General features: G+C 34.9%; 1 protein-coding gene across 1 annotated transcript; it reads right to left on the bottom strand.

Annotated features, from left to right (window-relative positions):
* Nucleotides 1-3,813: 3,813 nt before the first annotated feature.
* LOC113305075 lies at nucleotides 3,814-10,422 on the bottom strand. Its single transcript, XM_026554183.1, has 5 exons — nucleotides 10,221-10,422; nucleotides 5,942-6,108; nucleotides 5,011-5,767; nucleotides 4,713-4,873; nucleotides 3,814-4,617 (listed from the first exon to the last, which is right to left on the bottom strand). The coding sequence occupies exons 1-5, from the start codon at nucleotides 10,420-10,422 to the stop codon at nucleotides 3,814-3,816; spliced, it is 2,091 nt and encodes a 696-aa protein (XP_026409968.1).
* Between the last annotated feature and the right edge of the window lie 8,123 nt (nucleotides 10,423-18,545).

Raw genomic sequence — 18,545 nt, 5'->3', positions numbered from 1 at the left:
GAAGATGCTCGTTCGGAACCAGAAAAGGGTTCAGATGTTGAGGTGATATGTTAGTTAGATTTGCAGAATTTAATTATTGATAATAGAATTGAAAAATGTTATATTTTTATTGATATGTTAGATTTGATATGCGAATTTTACTTATTGTTTATTAAATAGAAATTTTACATTTTTTTATGTCTTGGTTATTTTTTTATAAATTTTACATTTTTATTTGACAAACTGGTTCAAAGTAATTTTACATTGTATTGCTTGTATGTTAGTATGTGACATTTTGTATCTTAAACCTTGTATTGCAGGTGGTGAAAGGTGCAGCGGCGCAGGATGAAATGATGCATATTGTCAGTAAGCATTTACTGCATGAAGGAACAAAACAAGAGCATTTACTGCATGAAGGAACATGACAAGAGGATGTTGAAGAAAGGGTTCCACCTAGTGAAGCAATGATAAAAGGTTATGTAGCTTTTCTGATGGAACCAGAAAAGGTTTCAGTACCTGGAAATGTTGTTGAAGATGTTTTGATGGAACCAGAAAGGGTTTCACTGTCTGGAGATGCAGAAAAATCTGGCGATGTTGTCTCTTCATTAGATTCAGAACCACAACAAGGAATAGAAGAGTCTGATAAAGAACAAGGACAAGAAGGAGTAGAAATAAAAGAGGTTTCGCAGTTGACTCCAAACACTATCGAGGAAATCAAGATGGCCGAGCAGGTTGAATATGAAATGAAGAAATCTTCATCAAAACCGGAGGACAAGACTGAACAATTAACTCCGAATACTCTTGAAGAAATCAAGGTGGCCGAGCAAGTCGAATCCGAGGCCAAGAAATGTTCATCAAAGCCAGGGAATGAACAAGAAGAGGGTATGGAGTTGACTCCAAACACTATTGAGGATATCAAGGTGGCCGAACAGGTCGAATATGAGGCGAAAAATTTTTCTTCTTTGAAGCAAAATATTGAACAAGAAGACAATGAAACTCGGTTTATATATGATGAGGACAATGAGGATGCTATTCGGAAAATGGAAACCGTTTATGCAAAGCAAGGTTGTTCATCAAAGATAAATGTGCAAAGTGTATACTACTACTCAACTGTAAGAATGGTAGAGGATGTAGCTGATATAGAAGACGGTGAACCTGGATTCAGTTTAGGACTGACGCAGAGTGACAGTGAAAAACAAGATGTTGAGAAAGGATCTCAAAACATCAGTCCCAAGAAAAATTTGAGTAATATGATTACAAGACTAAGGGATGACAGAAGAAAAATGCAAGAGCCAGTCAAATATCGGGATTATACAACTGAGAAAAAGAAAAGAACAAAAACTAAATGCGATTGGAGAAAAATCCTAATGAAAAGAATAAGCAGAAGGCGAAGAATGTGGAGGTGTATAAGGTGAAGGATGTGAAGTTGAAAGCAGTTGAAAAATTGAAAATATATGAAGGTACTCGATAAAAGTCAGAGACCCCTTGTGAGCAGGTTTTTCAGAAGCAAAACTGAAAGGTAAGTGCTGAAATCAAAAATGGTTTCATCAAAAAATGTGTTCTAAAAAACTTTTTTTTTTCATTCTTAGATCCAACATTCACTAGCTTGAGTTTTACATCTACACGGCGTGGGAGAACAAGGAGCACCAACTGATAATATCTGGGAGGATGCTGGATTTGTTGATGAGAAAGGGAGACGTCGGAGGAGACATCATTGAGTTTTACATCTTGAAATTGCAAAAGAACATCCTCAAAGAAGAGTTGAAACCAGATGGTAATCCGAAGTACAAGAAAGCTGTGTTTCTAAGCACATTTTCCTATGTAAGTTTCCTCTGCAATTTAGTAGATACATTCTTACTAAGCGTGGACAAGATTTACGGTTAGAGTTGATTTCTGGTTACTGTTAATTTAGTAGATACATTCTTACTAAGCATGCGAAGATTCTTGTGTATTGGATTAGTTGACTTTGGAATCCTTGACTAAGTTGGATCTGTTAGTACTAGCATACTAGATAAATTTCCATCAAAAAGTGTGGGAAAGATTCGTTAGTTTGAAGCATTCATCTTGAGTAGAGTGTTTAACTTAGGATGTGGATACGAATTGTAATTTGAAGATCTTAGTATCAATTTGATTAAATTGTTTTGAATGTAAACCTTTGTAGCAAAAACAAGTTGAGTCAAACCAATTGCATCTTTTGTTTCTCAATCTTCAGTTAAACACTTTATGATGTGCGGGGGATCAGTTTTGTGATTGTAGGTCTAGCTGATTGTAGAATCCAACTATGAGTGGAAATAGTTGTTTCAAATGTTGTTGGTTATATAGTTTATTTTGATGGAACCAATTTTGGTTTCATTCTTTAGGAAAAAAAAATGTCGCTCATTACGAAGAAAAAAAACACTTGCATGTCTGTCACTCATTAGGAATCTGTTTCTTGTATTTTTTCAGACATGTCACTCACTGGGAATGAGATGTGGTAGTGCAATTGAAACGTTCATCGATAAAATGGACTACAGTGTACAATTTTTATTCGTTCCGTTGCTGAAAACAGTTGGAGATGGGTAGACCATTGGACACTGCTAGCTTTTGATACTGAAACCGCAGAATTTTCTCACTACAACTCCTTGGCTTCCACTGAAGAAGAATGCAGGAAAAGTGCTGAAAGCATGAGACAAAGAATAATATCAGCATTTGCACAACACGATGCAAAGCTCCCCCGTGACGAGCAGACAACTCAGCCCCCGCCATACACTATGCACACGCCACCATGTTGTCAACAAATGGGGTAAGCTAGAAAAATCATCACCTATGTTTGGAAGTTCAGTAAAATTATTTATTTATTTATGGAAGTTTCAAATATTAAATATTGAGACAATTTTTTGGTTGTTTCAGGAATGATTGTGGTCTTCATATTTTCTATTACATGAAGAGCCTCTTGAAGGGAAACATGGCTTCGTCTACTGGAGATGATATTTCACTAAAGGTGCATGAGATGAGACCAAATCTGGTGTGTAAGATCCTCCGTGATGCATGAAGAGTCTCATAGGGAGAATATTTCAGAAAGGGTAGAAAGCATGAGAGCAAAGTTATGTATACTGTCAACTATTTATAAATTTGAATGCTTGTAATAGTTTATAAAAGGTTTAAGTTGTGTATGAATGGTTTCAATTAGAGTATTGTCAACTACCTGGAAAAAATGTTTATAATATTTTCAATTATGTTTAACCGAAACCATATTGGCCCATAGTGTTATGTATATCTGTAGTTTGATGAAACCAAAAAGGGTTCCAATATAAATGATAAAACCAAAAAGGGTTCCACCAAATTGCAGGTGAAACCAAATGGGAAAGGGTCGTATCATGACTTGGTTTACAGGCAAAATTGATATGTTTCAAAGGCATGGCAATAATTCATAATAAAGCAAAAGTTTAAGGGAAAAAGCCAAGACAATTAAAAAAGCATTCACAAAAGCAGTGATCTAACCAAAAAAAAGGATCCAATCTATTTTGGTTACAAAATAACAGTAGAAATGATAAAACCAAAAAGGACTCCACCATATTGCAGGTGAAATACCAGCAGGAAATCAACATGTTTTACCGTAGACAAGAAGACATGAATATAATGAGCAATAACAGTCAAATAGAATATAAATGAGCAATAACAGTCAATAACAGGAATATAAATCGACAGAAAAAAATGAATTCTCAAAATGTAGACTAAAGCATATTGTAGTCTAAACTAAAAAATATACTCAAAGTTTACGAACTGTATGCGAAATGCTAATAGAATAGAAGAAGTCTGAACTAAAACTAAAAGTAAATCATTCTCAAAAAGACTTCACGTCTGTTTATTAGGGCACGTCCTTCGATTATGAGTAGTCAATTCATTATAGCCACCGCAAGTTCTCATCTTCTTCTTGGGAATTGAACCTGTATTAGGAATCCTTTTCTTCTTACTTGGACGTCCTGATTGTGGAAAAACTTTAGGTCCATGAACAACAGACTTGGGTGAAATTGTTGCAGGCCTTTCAACTGTGGGAACTGGATGGTTTGGTCTTGAATACGACTCTCGATAGAACTTAGTGGTGAAGTAGTCTTCAACATACTCATAAGGATCTTCACCATTCCCCATTATACACCTAACAGCATGGGCGCAAGGGAAGCCATTGATTTTCCAACGGTTGCAAGAGCATGTCTTTTCTTTCAAATCAACCCTTTGTGTTAATGAGGCATGAACTTCATACACAAATTCAGAAGACTTGGTAACACTGTAATCACGGCCATGCATCTTATTGTTATAGAGTTCAGTTTCCATTTTTGGACACAAAACTCCTCGCCAATCGAACGATGTCACACATTCTTTACGACGAATGCACATCATTTCCATAAGATTCAGCCGTATTTTATCAACCATGACAGCAATAGGAATCTCCCTCTCTTCCTTAACCCAACCTTTCAAACGTTCAGCAACATTTGAGCACAACTCCCCATATCGACAGCCCGGAAAAAAAAAACTAACCCATTTATCAAGTGGAGCCCTACTAAGATATTCTTGTAGCTTCTGATTTTTAACCAACATCAAGTCATCCCAACTCTCCTCAAACTCTACATGTGTATTCGCACATGCACATTTTTCAAACAACTTCAACACATAATTGTTAGATGTCTTGGATGACTTAGGCAAGCATGCATTAACATTGTTTGACATGTGCCAGAAATACCACCCATGATACGCACCTGGAAAAACGACGGGGATTTGGTTGATAAACCACTACCTCGATCACTCACAAATGTAAGTTGTCTTTGAGGAGAAACGACATCCCTGAGTTGCTCCATAAACCATTTCCAGTTCGCATCAGTCTCAGATGAAACCACACCATAAGCTAAAGGGTAAATTCCTGCAAAATCAAACAAAACAGAAAAAAATGACTAAACAACACAGCAAAAAAATGATGAAACCAACAAGACAGAAATAAGGTTTCATCAAAAAAAATGATAAAAGAAACCAACAGAAAAAAAGTTTAAGAAACAGTACCATTATCCCAGTTTAGTCTTGTTGCTGCCATCATGTGACCGAGATATTTACTCTTCAAATGTGCTGCATCCATGAATAGCAAGGGACGACAGTAATTATATCCACGGATACATGCTCCGAAGGCAATGAACAATCTCACAAACTTTTGACTCGCGTCAGTTTCCAAAACAACACGGGATCCAGGATTGGTTTCAGACAATTGCTTTGTATACCAATGCAAGTAAGAGAATGACTTCTCATCCTCTCCCCATGCCATATTCAGTGCATGTCTCTTACCTGCGTATGCATAATAACGACTTATGTCAAAGCCATATTTTCTTCTAATTTGTTCCATAATATCCTTTGTCTTCTTCTTTGGGTTCTGTTTAATCTCATCCTTGATCAATGAACTTATTAGCTTCTTCGATACATTTGGAACGTTAATAAATCCACCATCACAAGTATGCTGATTATTTATCTCCTTGATAATAAAGGGACTTCCTTCGACACCGTCACAAGAAACATCATACATGTGCCAATTACACTTGTCCTTCTTCTTGTTAGCACAACAAGCAGCAATCCGCAACTTCTCGTTTCTTGTTACCTTATATGCATAACCATTTGCAGCATGGTACTTCATCAAATCATGATGCACTTGGTACATACCTCCTGGAAACACTTGTTCAACATTGTGAAAAAAACCTAGCCAACGAGCGGATTTCAACGGTTCTTTGACTACTTTAGGGTCATCATAATCAGTGACAGTGGTAACTAGTGGCTAATTACCAGGTATAACTTCTGACCCATGGTATGATGAACTTGAACTAGCACCTATATGGCATACTGAACTTGAACTTTAACCTCTATGATATACATATAAGTCTAGTGTTGGAAACTTGTTAAACAGAGAAAACACAGCAGCTGATTGGAGATCATAATCAGACTGAAGTACCTTTTGCTGCTCACCAAATTTGTGAATGATTTCAATAGTGAATGAAGATAGTTGAACCCAAATTAAACAAATATTATCCTTCAAATCCATAAGAGTTGATTTTAAACCAATAAGAAACGACAATGATGCTTCATTGTAACATACAGCTGCAATGACAGAGTCCATATCTACAAGCAAAAGTATGGAACCAAAAAAGGTTTCACTCAATTTAAACTGAAAACTATATGACAGCTTAACAACAAAAAATTTCCATTCATACAGATTTCACCATGAACAACAAGAAACAAACATAATCAGTAGAAGCAAATCTATTTCAATACGAACAACGATCCAAAATTGTAACATTATTGTAACTTCTATTATGAAATCAACTAGAAAATTCAAAACAAATCAAATAAATAAAAATACCTGGAAATCGAAATCGCATTCCTGATGAATATGATCCGACTACTCCAACGTATGATTACAGACTCAAGATGACAATTCGAAGGATTAAATTGTTACTTCTCTTCTTTTCTTCGAAGAAGATGAGAACCGAAAACCAAAATAAATTGAATTTCTTCAACAATACACATAAATCTTCAGATTCGAATGATTGAAATCTACGATCTCTTCTGTTATTCAACTAAATTGAAACAAAACCGAGATCGGAAAATTAGTTTCTTAAATCATCAGAATCGAACCGGAGAAAGAGATAAGAATATAGATCTGGTTTTGATTTTTCAAGATATCTCTATAAAGATTCTGGTAGAGAATATACGAAATCAAACCCTAAAATCTAAATAGAGGAAGATTCTGGTAGAGAAGATTTTCAATCCTCTTCTCCGATCTGCTGAAATTGTATTTCCGCCAAAATTTTCTATTTTGAAGAAACCGTATATATGGTTAAGGGTATGATTGGAATTATTAGATACGGTTAAAAACTAAATTTAACTAATTTTAATTCAAATGGAGTTTTTGTTCCATTTTTATTGGATACGGTTTTGATTTGGCACAAATAATATGGACGGTGTTTTAGTAACTCTAAGAGTATCAACCTGTTTTTTTAGAGCTTAATATGTTTTTAAAAAGGACCAAACAGACAGTTGACTGGGTCAACTGGACCATACTAACTCTAATATATTATTCTTAGGACCAATTGGTATTTCCTAATATTCTTTAAGAATCCTATTATTGGGCTTTAAAGTCAATGGGTTTTGGGGGCTTTTCTGGGGAAAGCTAACTAATAGTAAAAATCAAATATACCCTTTCTTATAAACATATTATAATCTAATTATTATAAAAAAAAATCTTCTCTTCTTCTTCATTTCATCATGATTTCATCATAATGAAAATGATAATCATAATTTCATCACGATGAAATTATTAAAAAACTTAAATTTATTATTCAACTTTCTTTCTTTAACTTCTTCTTCTTCTCCATCACATCGTGATTCTTCATTGCATCATGATGAAGATGATGATCATAAATAAACCAAAATCTATTATTTTCTTCCTATCTTCTTCTTCATCTTCTCCATCGCGTAGAGATGATGAAAAAAATCAAAACTAAGAAAACCCACCATTTACTTTTACTTTTGGTTGACTTAAAAATTCATTTCGATTAATTTAAGAAAAAAACTAAACAGATGCTGAAACTGTAACGGCTGGGAGTTCACACTTTCCCAACCATGAATCCTATATTACGGTTGGGAAAATACATGTTTCCCAACGTTGAACCCTGAACCTACCTGTACGGTTAGGAAAGTAAGAACTCCCAACCGTAAAAGAGCATCTCCGACTAGGTTTTTATGGCCGTAAGCTATTATGATAATCACATTGAAAAAATACAAGCAGAGGTCTAATTTCGGTTAGGTTTTCCCGGTCGAAAATGCTTACTTTCGGCTAGGTTCCCCAGCCGTAACTTGAACTCTCGGCTAGGTTCCCTAGCCGTAACTTGAACTTTCGGCTTGGAAAACCTAGTCGTAACTGTTCTTGATACTCACTAAAAATAGAAGAAAAAAAATCGGTTGGGAGTTCTTGTCAACCCAGCTGTGAAAATAATTTACGGCAGGGAAATCTTCGATTCCGAGCGGTCGACATTATTTCTCAACCGTAACTGCAAAAATAACCCAGATCTTTTTTGATTTTTATCGGTATTGAATTATTATTGGGAATCAAGTATAAGGTTCTCCCGAGTGTCTTAAATTTTTTAAAAAAAGTAATAATTATTTTTTTCAAAATCATCTTCCTCGATCACAAATAAAAAAAAAATTGATCAAAAAAAATTTTGATGAAAGAAAATTAGTCGAATGATTAATCTTAATCAATGCACTAATCATTATTAATTTGGTTAATCACACACTAATCAAATTGGGGGCGTTTTAGCTATTATTGAAATAGTTGGATAAGGGGCTATAGAATTACTACAAATGATCCAAAAAAAGACCCGGAAACCATTGACTTTCAAAGCCCAAATAATAGGATTCTATTTTAATATTAGGGTGTACGGACGTGAAATGTTAAACATGGGTGTTCCATTTAACTCCTGTCAAAATTTGAGGATAGAAGAGAGGAGGCGGCGGAGACAGGGACTCGTGTGTACTGTAGTACTGTAGCTGAAAACAACTCTTTTGTGTAGGTGGATGCAACAAGGTTAACGAGTTCAATTACATTGGCTTAGCTGCTTTACCTGTAAAACGTGCCTCGTTACTCCGTATGATCAATTGTAATTAAGTGTCATAAGTTCTGAGTTCCGTACCGAATATATACTCTCGAACTACAGCATCATTCCCGGAAGATGAATTCGATCCAGGAGTCCCAAGTGATGTTCAGTTTCTCTACACGAACTTTCTCTGCTGATAATAGTTTTGTTATATGGTTTTGAGTTGTGACTTTTGATCCAACCCAGACCATTTAAACTAGTTTTGTCACCTTGAAATGGGTTAGAAATAGTAGCTAGGAACTTTTATTTAGACTTGGTTATTTAATTTTGTTAAGTGTTTTGAATGTAAACATCTGTAACCGTTATCGACGTTGAATGCAATAATTCAATGTTTAGTTGGCTTCGACGGCTCTACCGATTACTATAGTTCCTAAACAGTGTTGGCCAATTAAGAAAGGTATGCTGCTGACACTTCCTAGTGATTATCCGATTACACAATATAAAGATACAATCATTTATACTGGCGGCGCACAGGGAAAATGCAAAACACAAAATTGGTTAAAAAGATCAAAATCAACAATTCTTGAGTGAAAAAGACATTTAGATTTTGATATTGTTTAAATGGACAAAAATGTAAAAATAGCCAGGATGTAAACAGTTTCATCCTACCCATTTTTAAATACTTTTTCTTATTTTTAATCTACATCAGGATGCATCCAGTTTCATCCTTGCTATTTTTTAATTTTAAGTCAGGATGAATCCAGGTTCATCCTTACTATTTTTTTGTGTCCATTTCACCCATAATAATTTTTACTCGTCCACTTGAACCATGTTTTAAAAATATTTGGACAAATGACCATTTTCCGAATGCCAAAAAGCTCAGGTTCTTCATAGTTACTTACGAGAAATTTTTTGATGGGTCCGTTTTTTGAAGGGGGCATGAGGGACAAATGATACGTTCACGCATGTCTTTATTATTAAAGAATTATGTTTCTAAAAATACCAATATCAATTAAGAATACAAATTTTCTCTCCAAAAATACAATTCTTTTATATTTTTGGAAACATAATTCATTAATATCAAAGACATAAAACAAAGACATGTGTCAACATATCATTTATCCCCACGTCTCCTTCAAAAAAAACGCCCACATCAAAAGGTTTCCTATTCCTGTTGATTTTTTTTTCGATTTTTTTCCAAACTAGTGCGGCATTGCCGTAACATACCTTGTCATGTCTAAGTTGATTTGTTTATCCAAAACCACCCATTAATTTTCTGAGAATTCTTAATAAATCCCAATATTTTATCATTTTAAGATTTTAAATTCAAATTAAATGGTGGGTGGCAACCAAGAAAATTTGACTACACTAAGGAAGGAACTTGTTCGCTCCGTTCCATTGACAGAAATCATTTGCTCGGAATGTACGTAAGGCTAGAAAAACAAAGAGAAAAACACTCTTTCAGTCTTTCTCCTCCTCATTATTTTCTGACCGAATTCAAGGAAAAAACAGGTACGTATATACAATCAGAAAACCCCAACACAAAATTATTACCTTTGGGGGTATGTAATAATCAAAATCTATCATTAAGACAAACAGTAATACTAGTATGTTTAGATTTAGACGACTGTTTACAAGCATCTCCGGCAATCAAATTCATATTAGAACAACAGCCAAATGAGCCCTGAATATCTTCATGGATTGTATCAAGTTTTCTTCTTCCAGTACTTGCACCGGAATACATCCTTGTGATGGGAATCATCAAAGATGGTGCCTTCTCAATGACCATATTCTCATTACTCTTTGACTTCATATTTCTCTCCGTAGCTTTTCCCATCTCTTCTTGCCGCCTCCTCTTGCTTACAAAATCACACATACATTCTCCTTAGACTAACACCAAAAATGAACCTTAAATAACATTGAAGCCCGTAACGGCGGAAAAACAGATAAACACTGATGAAAAAAAAGTTTAGATAATTATATAAATAAATAAATTGAGTGGAGTTGCTTTAATGACTGGTTATAGCCAGTTACTTGTGAGCAACGTTGGAGACTTGTCTCTCCCTTTTAAAATGTCGGTCACCGAAAAGAGGTTGTTTACTTGTTTTATCGGTTTTTGTCATTTATTTCTTTACAGAAAATTACGGTGGAAAAGAAAAATAAATAAAAACGTTTCCCGCGTCATCCTTTATAGATATTTTAATGTTGCCGGTTAGGAGCTGAAGTATTTATGTTTTCTTATCCAAATGTGATGAGATTATCTTATCCAATTGTAAGGAGATAGTAGAGAGGAGGGGTAGTTCGCAGAACATAAGAACGTGTATATGCAATAAGGTTGCATCGGCGAGGCCGGACGAGCTCAACCTTCTACAACCTCCTCCCTTATAGAAAAAGAGATACTATCACTTGTTGATTTTATTATTAATATAAAATTGGTTAAAAAGACCAAAACCGGTAAATTCTGGGTGAAATGGATTTCTTGTTTTTGATACTGTTTATATAGCCAAAAATCAGAAATATACTGTTCAATTAGCCAATTTGGATATTTCACCCAAAGATATTAAAAAAAAGGTGTAATAATAACCGACCAAAATGTCCCTAAACAAGTTTGTATCGTACTTTTAAGACTAAAATATAAACAAAAAACAAGTTGCTTCAACTTCTTTATCCATTCGACGTTCGAGTTCGGATTATTTCTTAATCTTTGTTCGATCATGGTAAGTTTTATTCTAATGTTGAAATTAGTGATGTGTGGAGTTGATGGGAAGAATTTAATGTTGTTGTTTCCATGGGTTCTGGTGCAATGAAATTGGATTGAGAACTGAGATGCAGATGATGATTGAACTGTCAATGTAAAATTAGGAGATGGGTGTGGTGATTCTAGAGCCCTAGAAGGCATTAAAGACATGGGTTGCTCTCAATTTCTCTTGAGGATATGAATTAAAGGGTTTCTGAAGCTAGTTAGGGTTTGGAGAATGGTAACTTGATGGTGTTGGTGGTGATGTTCTGAATGATTGAATGGGTGTGTTGGAGGAGCGGAAATTATGGCTTGTGAATGGTTGAGAAGGTGCAATTGCAGGAATAGGTTTCATGTTGCTGGTGATAGCAGTTACAAGTGATGATGTGCAGAGAAGAACAATGAATGGAAGGGACTATGAGAGGTTGTACTGCTGCACTTGATGAGTTACCGAGGTTATGTTGCTGGTGCTGTTTTTGCTGAGGTGATTGCAGCATCAACTGAAAATAAGAGTACAAGGTGGTTTGAGCCGAGAATTGGTCGAGAGAGCAAGCTTGAGCAGGTGTTGGTGCTAAACAGATATGGAATGAAAGCTGATTGTTACAAGGGAAATGCAAAGAGAATTGGCATGAATTGCAACTGCTGATATGAACTGCAGGGATGGATTGAGTTGTTGTTGGTTCAGTTGGTGGATGATGAAGGCCAAGAAAAATGCAGTGGAAGTTGCAGGTGCTGTTATGATAGAATTGAGTTGAAGCTAATGGAAGAAAATATGGCTCCGGTGCTATGAGCTAATGTAGGTGCTGGCAATGGTTAGAAAATGATGATGGAATGACATTGGCTTGAGACAGAGCTGTAACTGGTGTTATAGTGAGTCTGTGAAGGAGAAATAGAAAGAGGGAAGAACTGTTGCTGCTAGTGATATTGGTGTTAAATGTGCTAGGAAGAATGGAGCTCGCTGCCCGATGGCTGAGTTAGAAGATAATAACTGTACTGGTGCTGGTACTTCTAGTGATATTGGTGTTAAACTAGTTTCATCTTACATATTCTGACGAAAAAACAAGTTTGTTCAAGATAATACCGGATTAGTTTCCTTATTATTGTTGTATGGCTTCAACGAACCTTAATGTTTATGAGTACATTAATCTGTATTTCAATTGAATTTCTTTTAAATTTTTATGGTAAAAACTTGAATAAATTCAGAGTATAACAAAGATTATACTTGGATGAAACCATTTTCATCCTGCATATTCTGGAAAATAAATTTTGTGGCCAGGCTGAAACTGGTTTCCTCCTTCATATTTTGAAGAAAAAAAAACATATCGATCCTACACAAAGTTACAAAAACGTTTTTGCCAGGATGAAACCAGTATCATCATGTATATTCTGTAAATGTATCTGGTTTCATCCTGCATATTCTGAGACAAGATTATGTAAAATTATTGACAACTCGAAGTATAGGATAGTTTAAGTAAAAACATTGCATATTTAATTGATTTGCAATTATAATACATGCATTCATTATTATATGCAAAGAAAGTTTTACAAACAAGAAACTTAAGTTTAAATTACATCAATAGGATTTATAGTAACCTATTTGCTAAACAACCTAATGACGCCAACGGTTTTAGTTATCGTTTCAACTTCAAGCAACTGCATATGTTATAAACTTCATTTAGTTTCTTCTTTCTCCAACTTTTTTCATTTGTTTTTCCAACCACGTTAACATCATACATACTCCTTATGCTTGATTCATTATCCACGTTCACATCATGCCTATTATTGGCTCTTACTTCAGCATTCTTCTTGCTTTTGCAACCTGCAATAATTTATATAGAAACTAGTTACCACATTTTTTAAAGATTTATAAAAACTACTTACATCATATATTAAAGCTAGATGAAAACCAGTTACGTCTTATGATATCACTAGATGAAAACTAGTTACATCCTATGTTATCACTGTGTGAAAACTAGTTTCTGCATGTCAGGTTAGGATACACTATAAGAATCGCATTACCCGACTACATAATGCAGAAGAAAATAAGCACATAAGATGGGGTTATGCTCCTGCATCAACATACACAATAAGATATCATTACATTCCAAGGTCATGGAAACTCGGTCACATGACAAGTCCAAGAAAAGTTGCTACTTGCTAGGCTTATTGATATATGCATAACCTAGATGTAGAGATGCTATCTAAGTGATGCTATATGGATCATATTTAGCTGTAAAGATGCTATATATATCATATGCCATAAAAACTCACTCGAGCATTTTTCCAAACACGCTACAAACAAGTTTTACCATCAACAGATTTTTGGCCAGGGTGAAACTGGTTTCATCCTTCATATTCTGAAAAAAAATAAGATTTTTGGCCAGGGTGAAACTGGTTTCATTCTTTATATTCTGAAGAAAAAAAAACAACAGAATTTTGGCCAGGGTGAAACTGGTTTCATTCTGCATATTATGAAAAAAAAACATATCCACAAGCACACACTCTAACGAAAATAATTTTGAACTGGATGAAACCAGTTTCATCTTCTACTTTATTTCTGCATTCTTACAAACACCAGTTGAGCATGACTTCGATAATGAAGAATTAGCTTCTGCTTGTGATTTTTTTGCTCATACAAAACATATAACCAAATGCAAACCATTTTCATCAAATACTTATAACCATCAAGTTCATTACAACAACCGACTAAAACTAGTTAAATGAAACTAAAATTTCAACTAATTCAACGAATCAATCATGCAGTACTGAAAATAAAATCAAAAAAAAATTAGGGTTTGGAAAACTTACGAGTTCTATGAGAGATTTCATAAAATCGATCGATTCAAATCCTAATTTATATGTAAATCTTTCATACCGGAGTTGGTGTTGGTGTTTTGAAGATGACGGAGAAACCAATTTCAACGATGGTGTCTTCAGTTTCAATTACTACAATCTATGATACTAGATTAATTTGATAAACACAAATGAAGGAGGAAGAGAAACGGTGGTGTAACTGCTAGGGTTTTTTTGTTTGTAGATGATGGAGAGAAATAGGGAGATTCGATGGTAACGTAATGGAGGAAAGATATTTCTGTCTGTTTCAAATAAAAATATCTCCTGTCCATTTGACCCAGGAGGAATATCTACCCGCCCATATGACCCAGAAAAATACTTTTTTGGCTAAATAACCCATTTTCTGTATTATTAACTATGATTACAAAGTGCCATAAATATGCATAATTACACCTCCTTCCGAATGATCAATTATAATCGAGTGTCATGTAGCCCGGACGTGCAAAATTAAGACGTGAAACTGCAGTATTCCTGCCTGGAAAATAAAGTACAAAAGCAAATAATTTGAATGAGATTGTTGTGGACATTAGGTTACTTCAAGGCCGGACTTAACCCCATCGCTTCCTGGGCAACAAAAAATACTTGGAACAAGAAAACCTTGACATTCAATGTTAAGCTGGCTTCACAGACACGTCCTACCAATCACGACAGTTCCTAAAAGGCTAGAAGTTGGCGTTGGCCAATTGCACGTAATTTGATATTAGATAGAATTAAGGCTGCTGAGAATGGTTTGATCATGACACTTCCTAGTAATTATTCAGTTATTATACAATCATGTTGATTGTATAATAATCAACACCACCGTGGATGAGACAGATTCTGAAAATTATTGGATGAGAGTTTTTTTCGAGACAGATTCTGAAAATTAATGCGGTTTGTTACCTCACCTACAGCACCACCGTGGTATTTACAGAGAATGATAGCAAAAATAAAGTATCATATCAATCATATACCACACACATCCATCCAGCAGAACTACATGGAGGGAAACCAAGCAATATATGGACTTGCCAATCACGCAGCGGATGGAAGCCAGACATGGAATCTTGGAATCAAAATATGGGAACATGCAATCCCAAATTTCATTAATCAAATTGTACTCAGGAAATCCATAGATACTAGATATCCCCGTGTAATGAGATCTCCCAAGTCCTAACCATCTACCTAAAGTATAAGGTTTCAAAATTAAATTTCTTAGCCGTAGAGTGTCCGCTGTGATGGAGATGGCCAAATACCAAAAGCCAGACCGAATACGAAAAGAAAATTTTTTACTTTCACCAGGTAAACGTAATGGGAGGAGACTATACTATATTCAGACGCACACATAAAGAAAATCTGAGTGCAGACGTGAATTTTAAAACAATTTGATTCATGGGCGTTATCATAAGTTACTTTTAGGTTGTGCGCGTTATGGTTGGGCGGACTCGATAACAACGTCCAACTTAGGCGTTACTTTAACGACGCCTAAAACAGAAACATTACTTGTAGTCACACCTAACACTAAAACACATATTATACATCCGTGTTCATGCACAAATAAACTACACCGCTGAATTGGGGGTCCTGGAAAATAATTAGGAGCCCCTAGCTACAGGATAAAAAAGGTCATGAAATAGTAAATTGTGGTTATTCCTTATTCCAATTTTTTTAAGTGGCTAAACTACCCCCAAATAATTAGTGGTAATTAAGTTAATTAGTTGTTAATTAGTTTAGTTAGATTAAAATCAGATTTAGGTTTAAATTTTGATAAAATAAAAATTGTGTTTTTATGTTGTGGAGAAGAAGAAAGTGAGTTTTTGGGGGAAAACTTAGGGTTATTTGAAATGAGTGATTCTAGTGGAGGAAGTGATGTTGGTGAATGTTTAAACAACACACATGATTGTGTTGATGGTAATGGATTGAATATATGATGAAGACATGTTAATAGAGGAAGCTTTGAATAATGGTGCAAATGAAGATCTTATTGCTCAAAATGAAGGAACCAATCCTCAAAATGAAGAACCCGAAGCTCAAAACAATCAGGTAAACTTCCTATACTCTACAAATTGTATGAATGATGCTCCAAGTTGACGATTCATGTACACTATGCAACTACACAGAGTGAGGGTCGTTAGTCGAGAGGGTAATAAACGAACGACTTTAAGGAGTCGTCAATTAATTGACACAACCTTTGACAACTCAAACCTGCAACTTTTGCAGGTTATGAAAAATCGTCAACCAAATGTGATATAATTGACGACTCCAGCTACTTAGGTCACATAGAGTCGTTAACTTAATATGTTTAGAACCCAACGACTCTAAAACTTTCTACTCTTTGAAGATGTTACTCTTAGGGTCGTTAATTTGGCATTCATATATGCTGATGACCCTAGCGAGCCATTTCATAGTATAGTCGTCATTTCATAGATCAAGGGTCGGCAGGCAAAATTTATAAAACCAAACGACCCTTCAACATTGTTAACGACTTAAAAAATTTGACATGACGACCTTTCAACATAGTTAACGACTACAACCATTTGACATGACGACCCTTCCTATTTCTTGAACAGAGAACAAATTTGGTATCATATAGATTCGTTAGTTTCATAAAGGGGTCGTCAAACAAAGAATCGTTAATGCTTTAGAAATATATTGACGACCCTATCAATATTTGGGACAGAGAGGTGGTTCTGCATAAGACAGAGTCTTTCGTATTTAAAAAGGGTCGTCGAGAAGAATCGTTAACGATTTAGAAATTCCTGGACGACACTATACTAGGGTTGAAAACCAGGTTTAAGGTCGTTATCTACTACACCCTAATGGTTAACGATTTTTCATCAATTGAACATGCATATCAAAAATCTTTACGCAATAAAAAAACCCGTGGTTAACGACCCTGGAACTGTAACTGCAATTTTGTAGTTGAAAACCTAATTTTTCAATCAACAAATCAAATTAAACGCAAAACCAACTTAGATTAGGGGGTTTTAGTTCACTTACGACGATGAATCGGTGAGATTTGTTTTTTCTCAGAAGTCGTTAATGGAATGGGAGACAGAGGGAGGAAGGGAGCGGAGAAGAAGAAGAATGGGAGGAGAAGAAGTTTTGATTGAAATGAAGATTGGGGGCCAAGGTTAGCGGTTAATGAGATTTTTAGGGTAGTTATTATAGAAGGCTAAACTGATATTTTCACCAACATTTTGGAAGCCCTCTATCTTTTATAGGATGGGTATAAATTGGGTGAGGCCCCTAAATATTTTCTATGATCCTAAATTAAGCTATACTAAATTTAGTTTTAGTCTGGGTCGGCGACTATTTTTGGTCCCAACCTAAATACCAGACTATTTAGATTTAGTTAGTTCCTTCTACCGTGGTTGCTTCACAGACCAAATTTGGGTACAGTTCCTTGATATAATTGAGACTGTAGACGCTCTTGGTACTTAGTGTCCATTTGTTAACTTTTTTAGGCAAACGTGTTTCGTTCATGTCTACTTTGTGAATCAATATACCGGAAATCTGACAAGTAAAGATACTTGAATGTTATAGATTGGGATCAACCGTAAGGATTAGATTAATTCTATATAAAATAAACGAGGTTCTAGATATAAGATAACAAATGGTGGAATCTCCCCGCAAAAACACTGATAAAATGTTTGGATACCACTTAAGAATTTATTTATCGAATTCTAGAAACAAAAAAATCAGAAGTGACTTTGACGATACAGTTCCATAATGATTTCTAGTTACAAAAAGTTGACACTTTATGAAGCATTTTTTTTTTCTCTTTTAACTTATGCTTATGGTATTCAAACACCCTATAAATTTTTTTGAGATAGAAAATGGTAAAACTTAGTAGAAAGCATAAAGGTTAGTTTTCTTTGATTCATTTTGAAATTGGATTGATAATTTTTATAATCCAGAAATTAACCCATACAATTGATCCCGTCGGAGTCTAAATCTAGATGTATGTAAAACGATTTAGATAAAAATGGATATGAATCATCTTATGTTAGAGCGTTTTTCGGTTGAACCCGTTAAGGATTGGTATGTGAAGTTTGGTTGTCATATTTTATCTCTCAAACTCAAGGTCGCTTGATTAGATTATTAGAGTCAACTTCGTTAGGTAAGACTATAAAGTCTAGAAATGTTGAGGCATACAAGTGTTATTCCGATGAAGACGTACATACATCAAAAAACACATTATTCTTCTGTTCGAGGTTAATAATACAATAATTGACTTATTTCCATTTCCGTTCACGTTGCTTTCAAGTCATTTATATTGAAAACATAACATGTGCATTGTTATATATATATATATATATATATATATATATATATGAAATTCCAGTATTAGAGACTTAATCATTTCATTATGATCAAATTGTCAAGGA

This window comes from Papaver somniferum, chromosome 8 (genome assembly GCF_003573695.1).
Source record: "Papaver somniferum cultivar HN1 chromosome 8, ASM357369v1, whole genome shotgun sequence".
Taxonomy (NCBI): Eukaryota; Viridiplantae; Streptophyta; class Magnoliopsida; order Ranunculales; family Papaveraceae; genus Papaver; species Papaver somniferum.
This window is presented reverse-complemented; position numbering and strand designations above follow the sequence as displayed.

Excerpts from the sequence above, each read along its gene's own strand:
- LOC113305075 (XM_026554183.1), bottom strand. The coding sequence starts at position 10,422 with ATGGGAAAAGCTACGGAGAGAAATATGAAGTCAAAGAGTAATGAGAAT. Across the intron at positions 5,768-5,941 it reads AATTTGGTGAGCAGCAAAAG|CCACTAGTTACCACTGTCAC; the intron begins GTACTTCAGTCT and ends CCTGGTAATTAG. Across the intron at positions 4,618-4,712 it reads AATCCCCGTCGTTTTTCCAG|TTGTTTGAAAAATGTGCATG; the intron begins GTGCGTATCATG and ends TATGTGTTGAAG.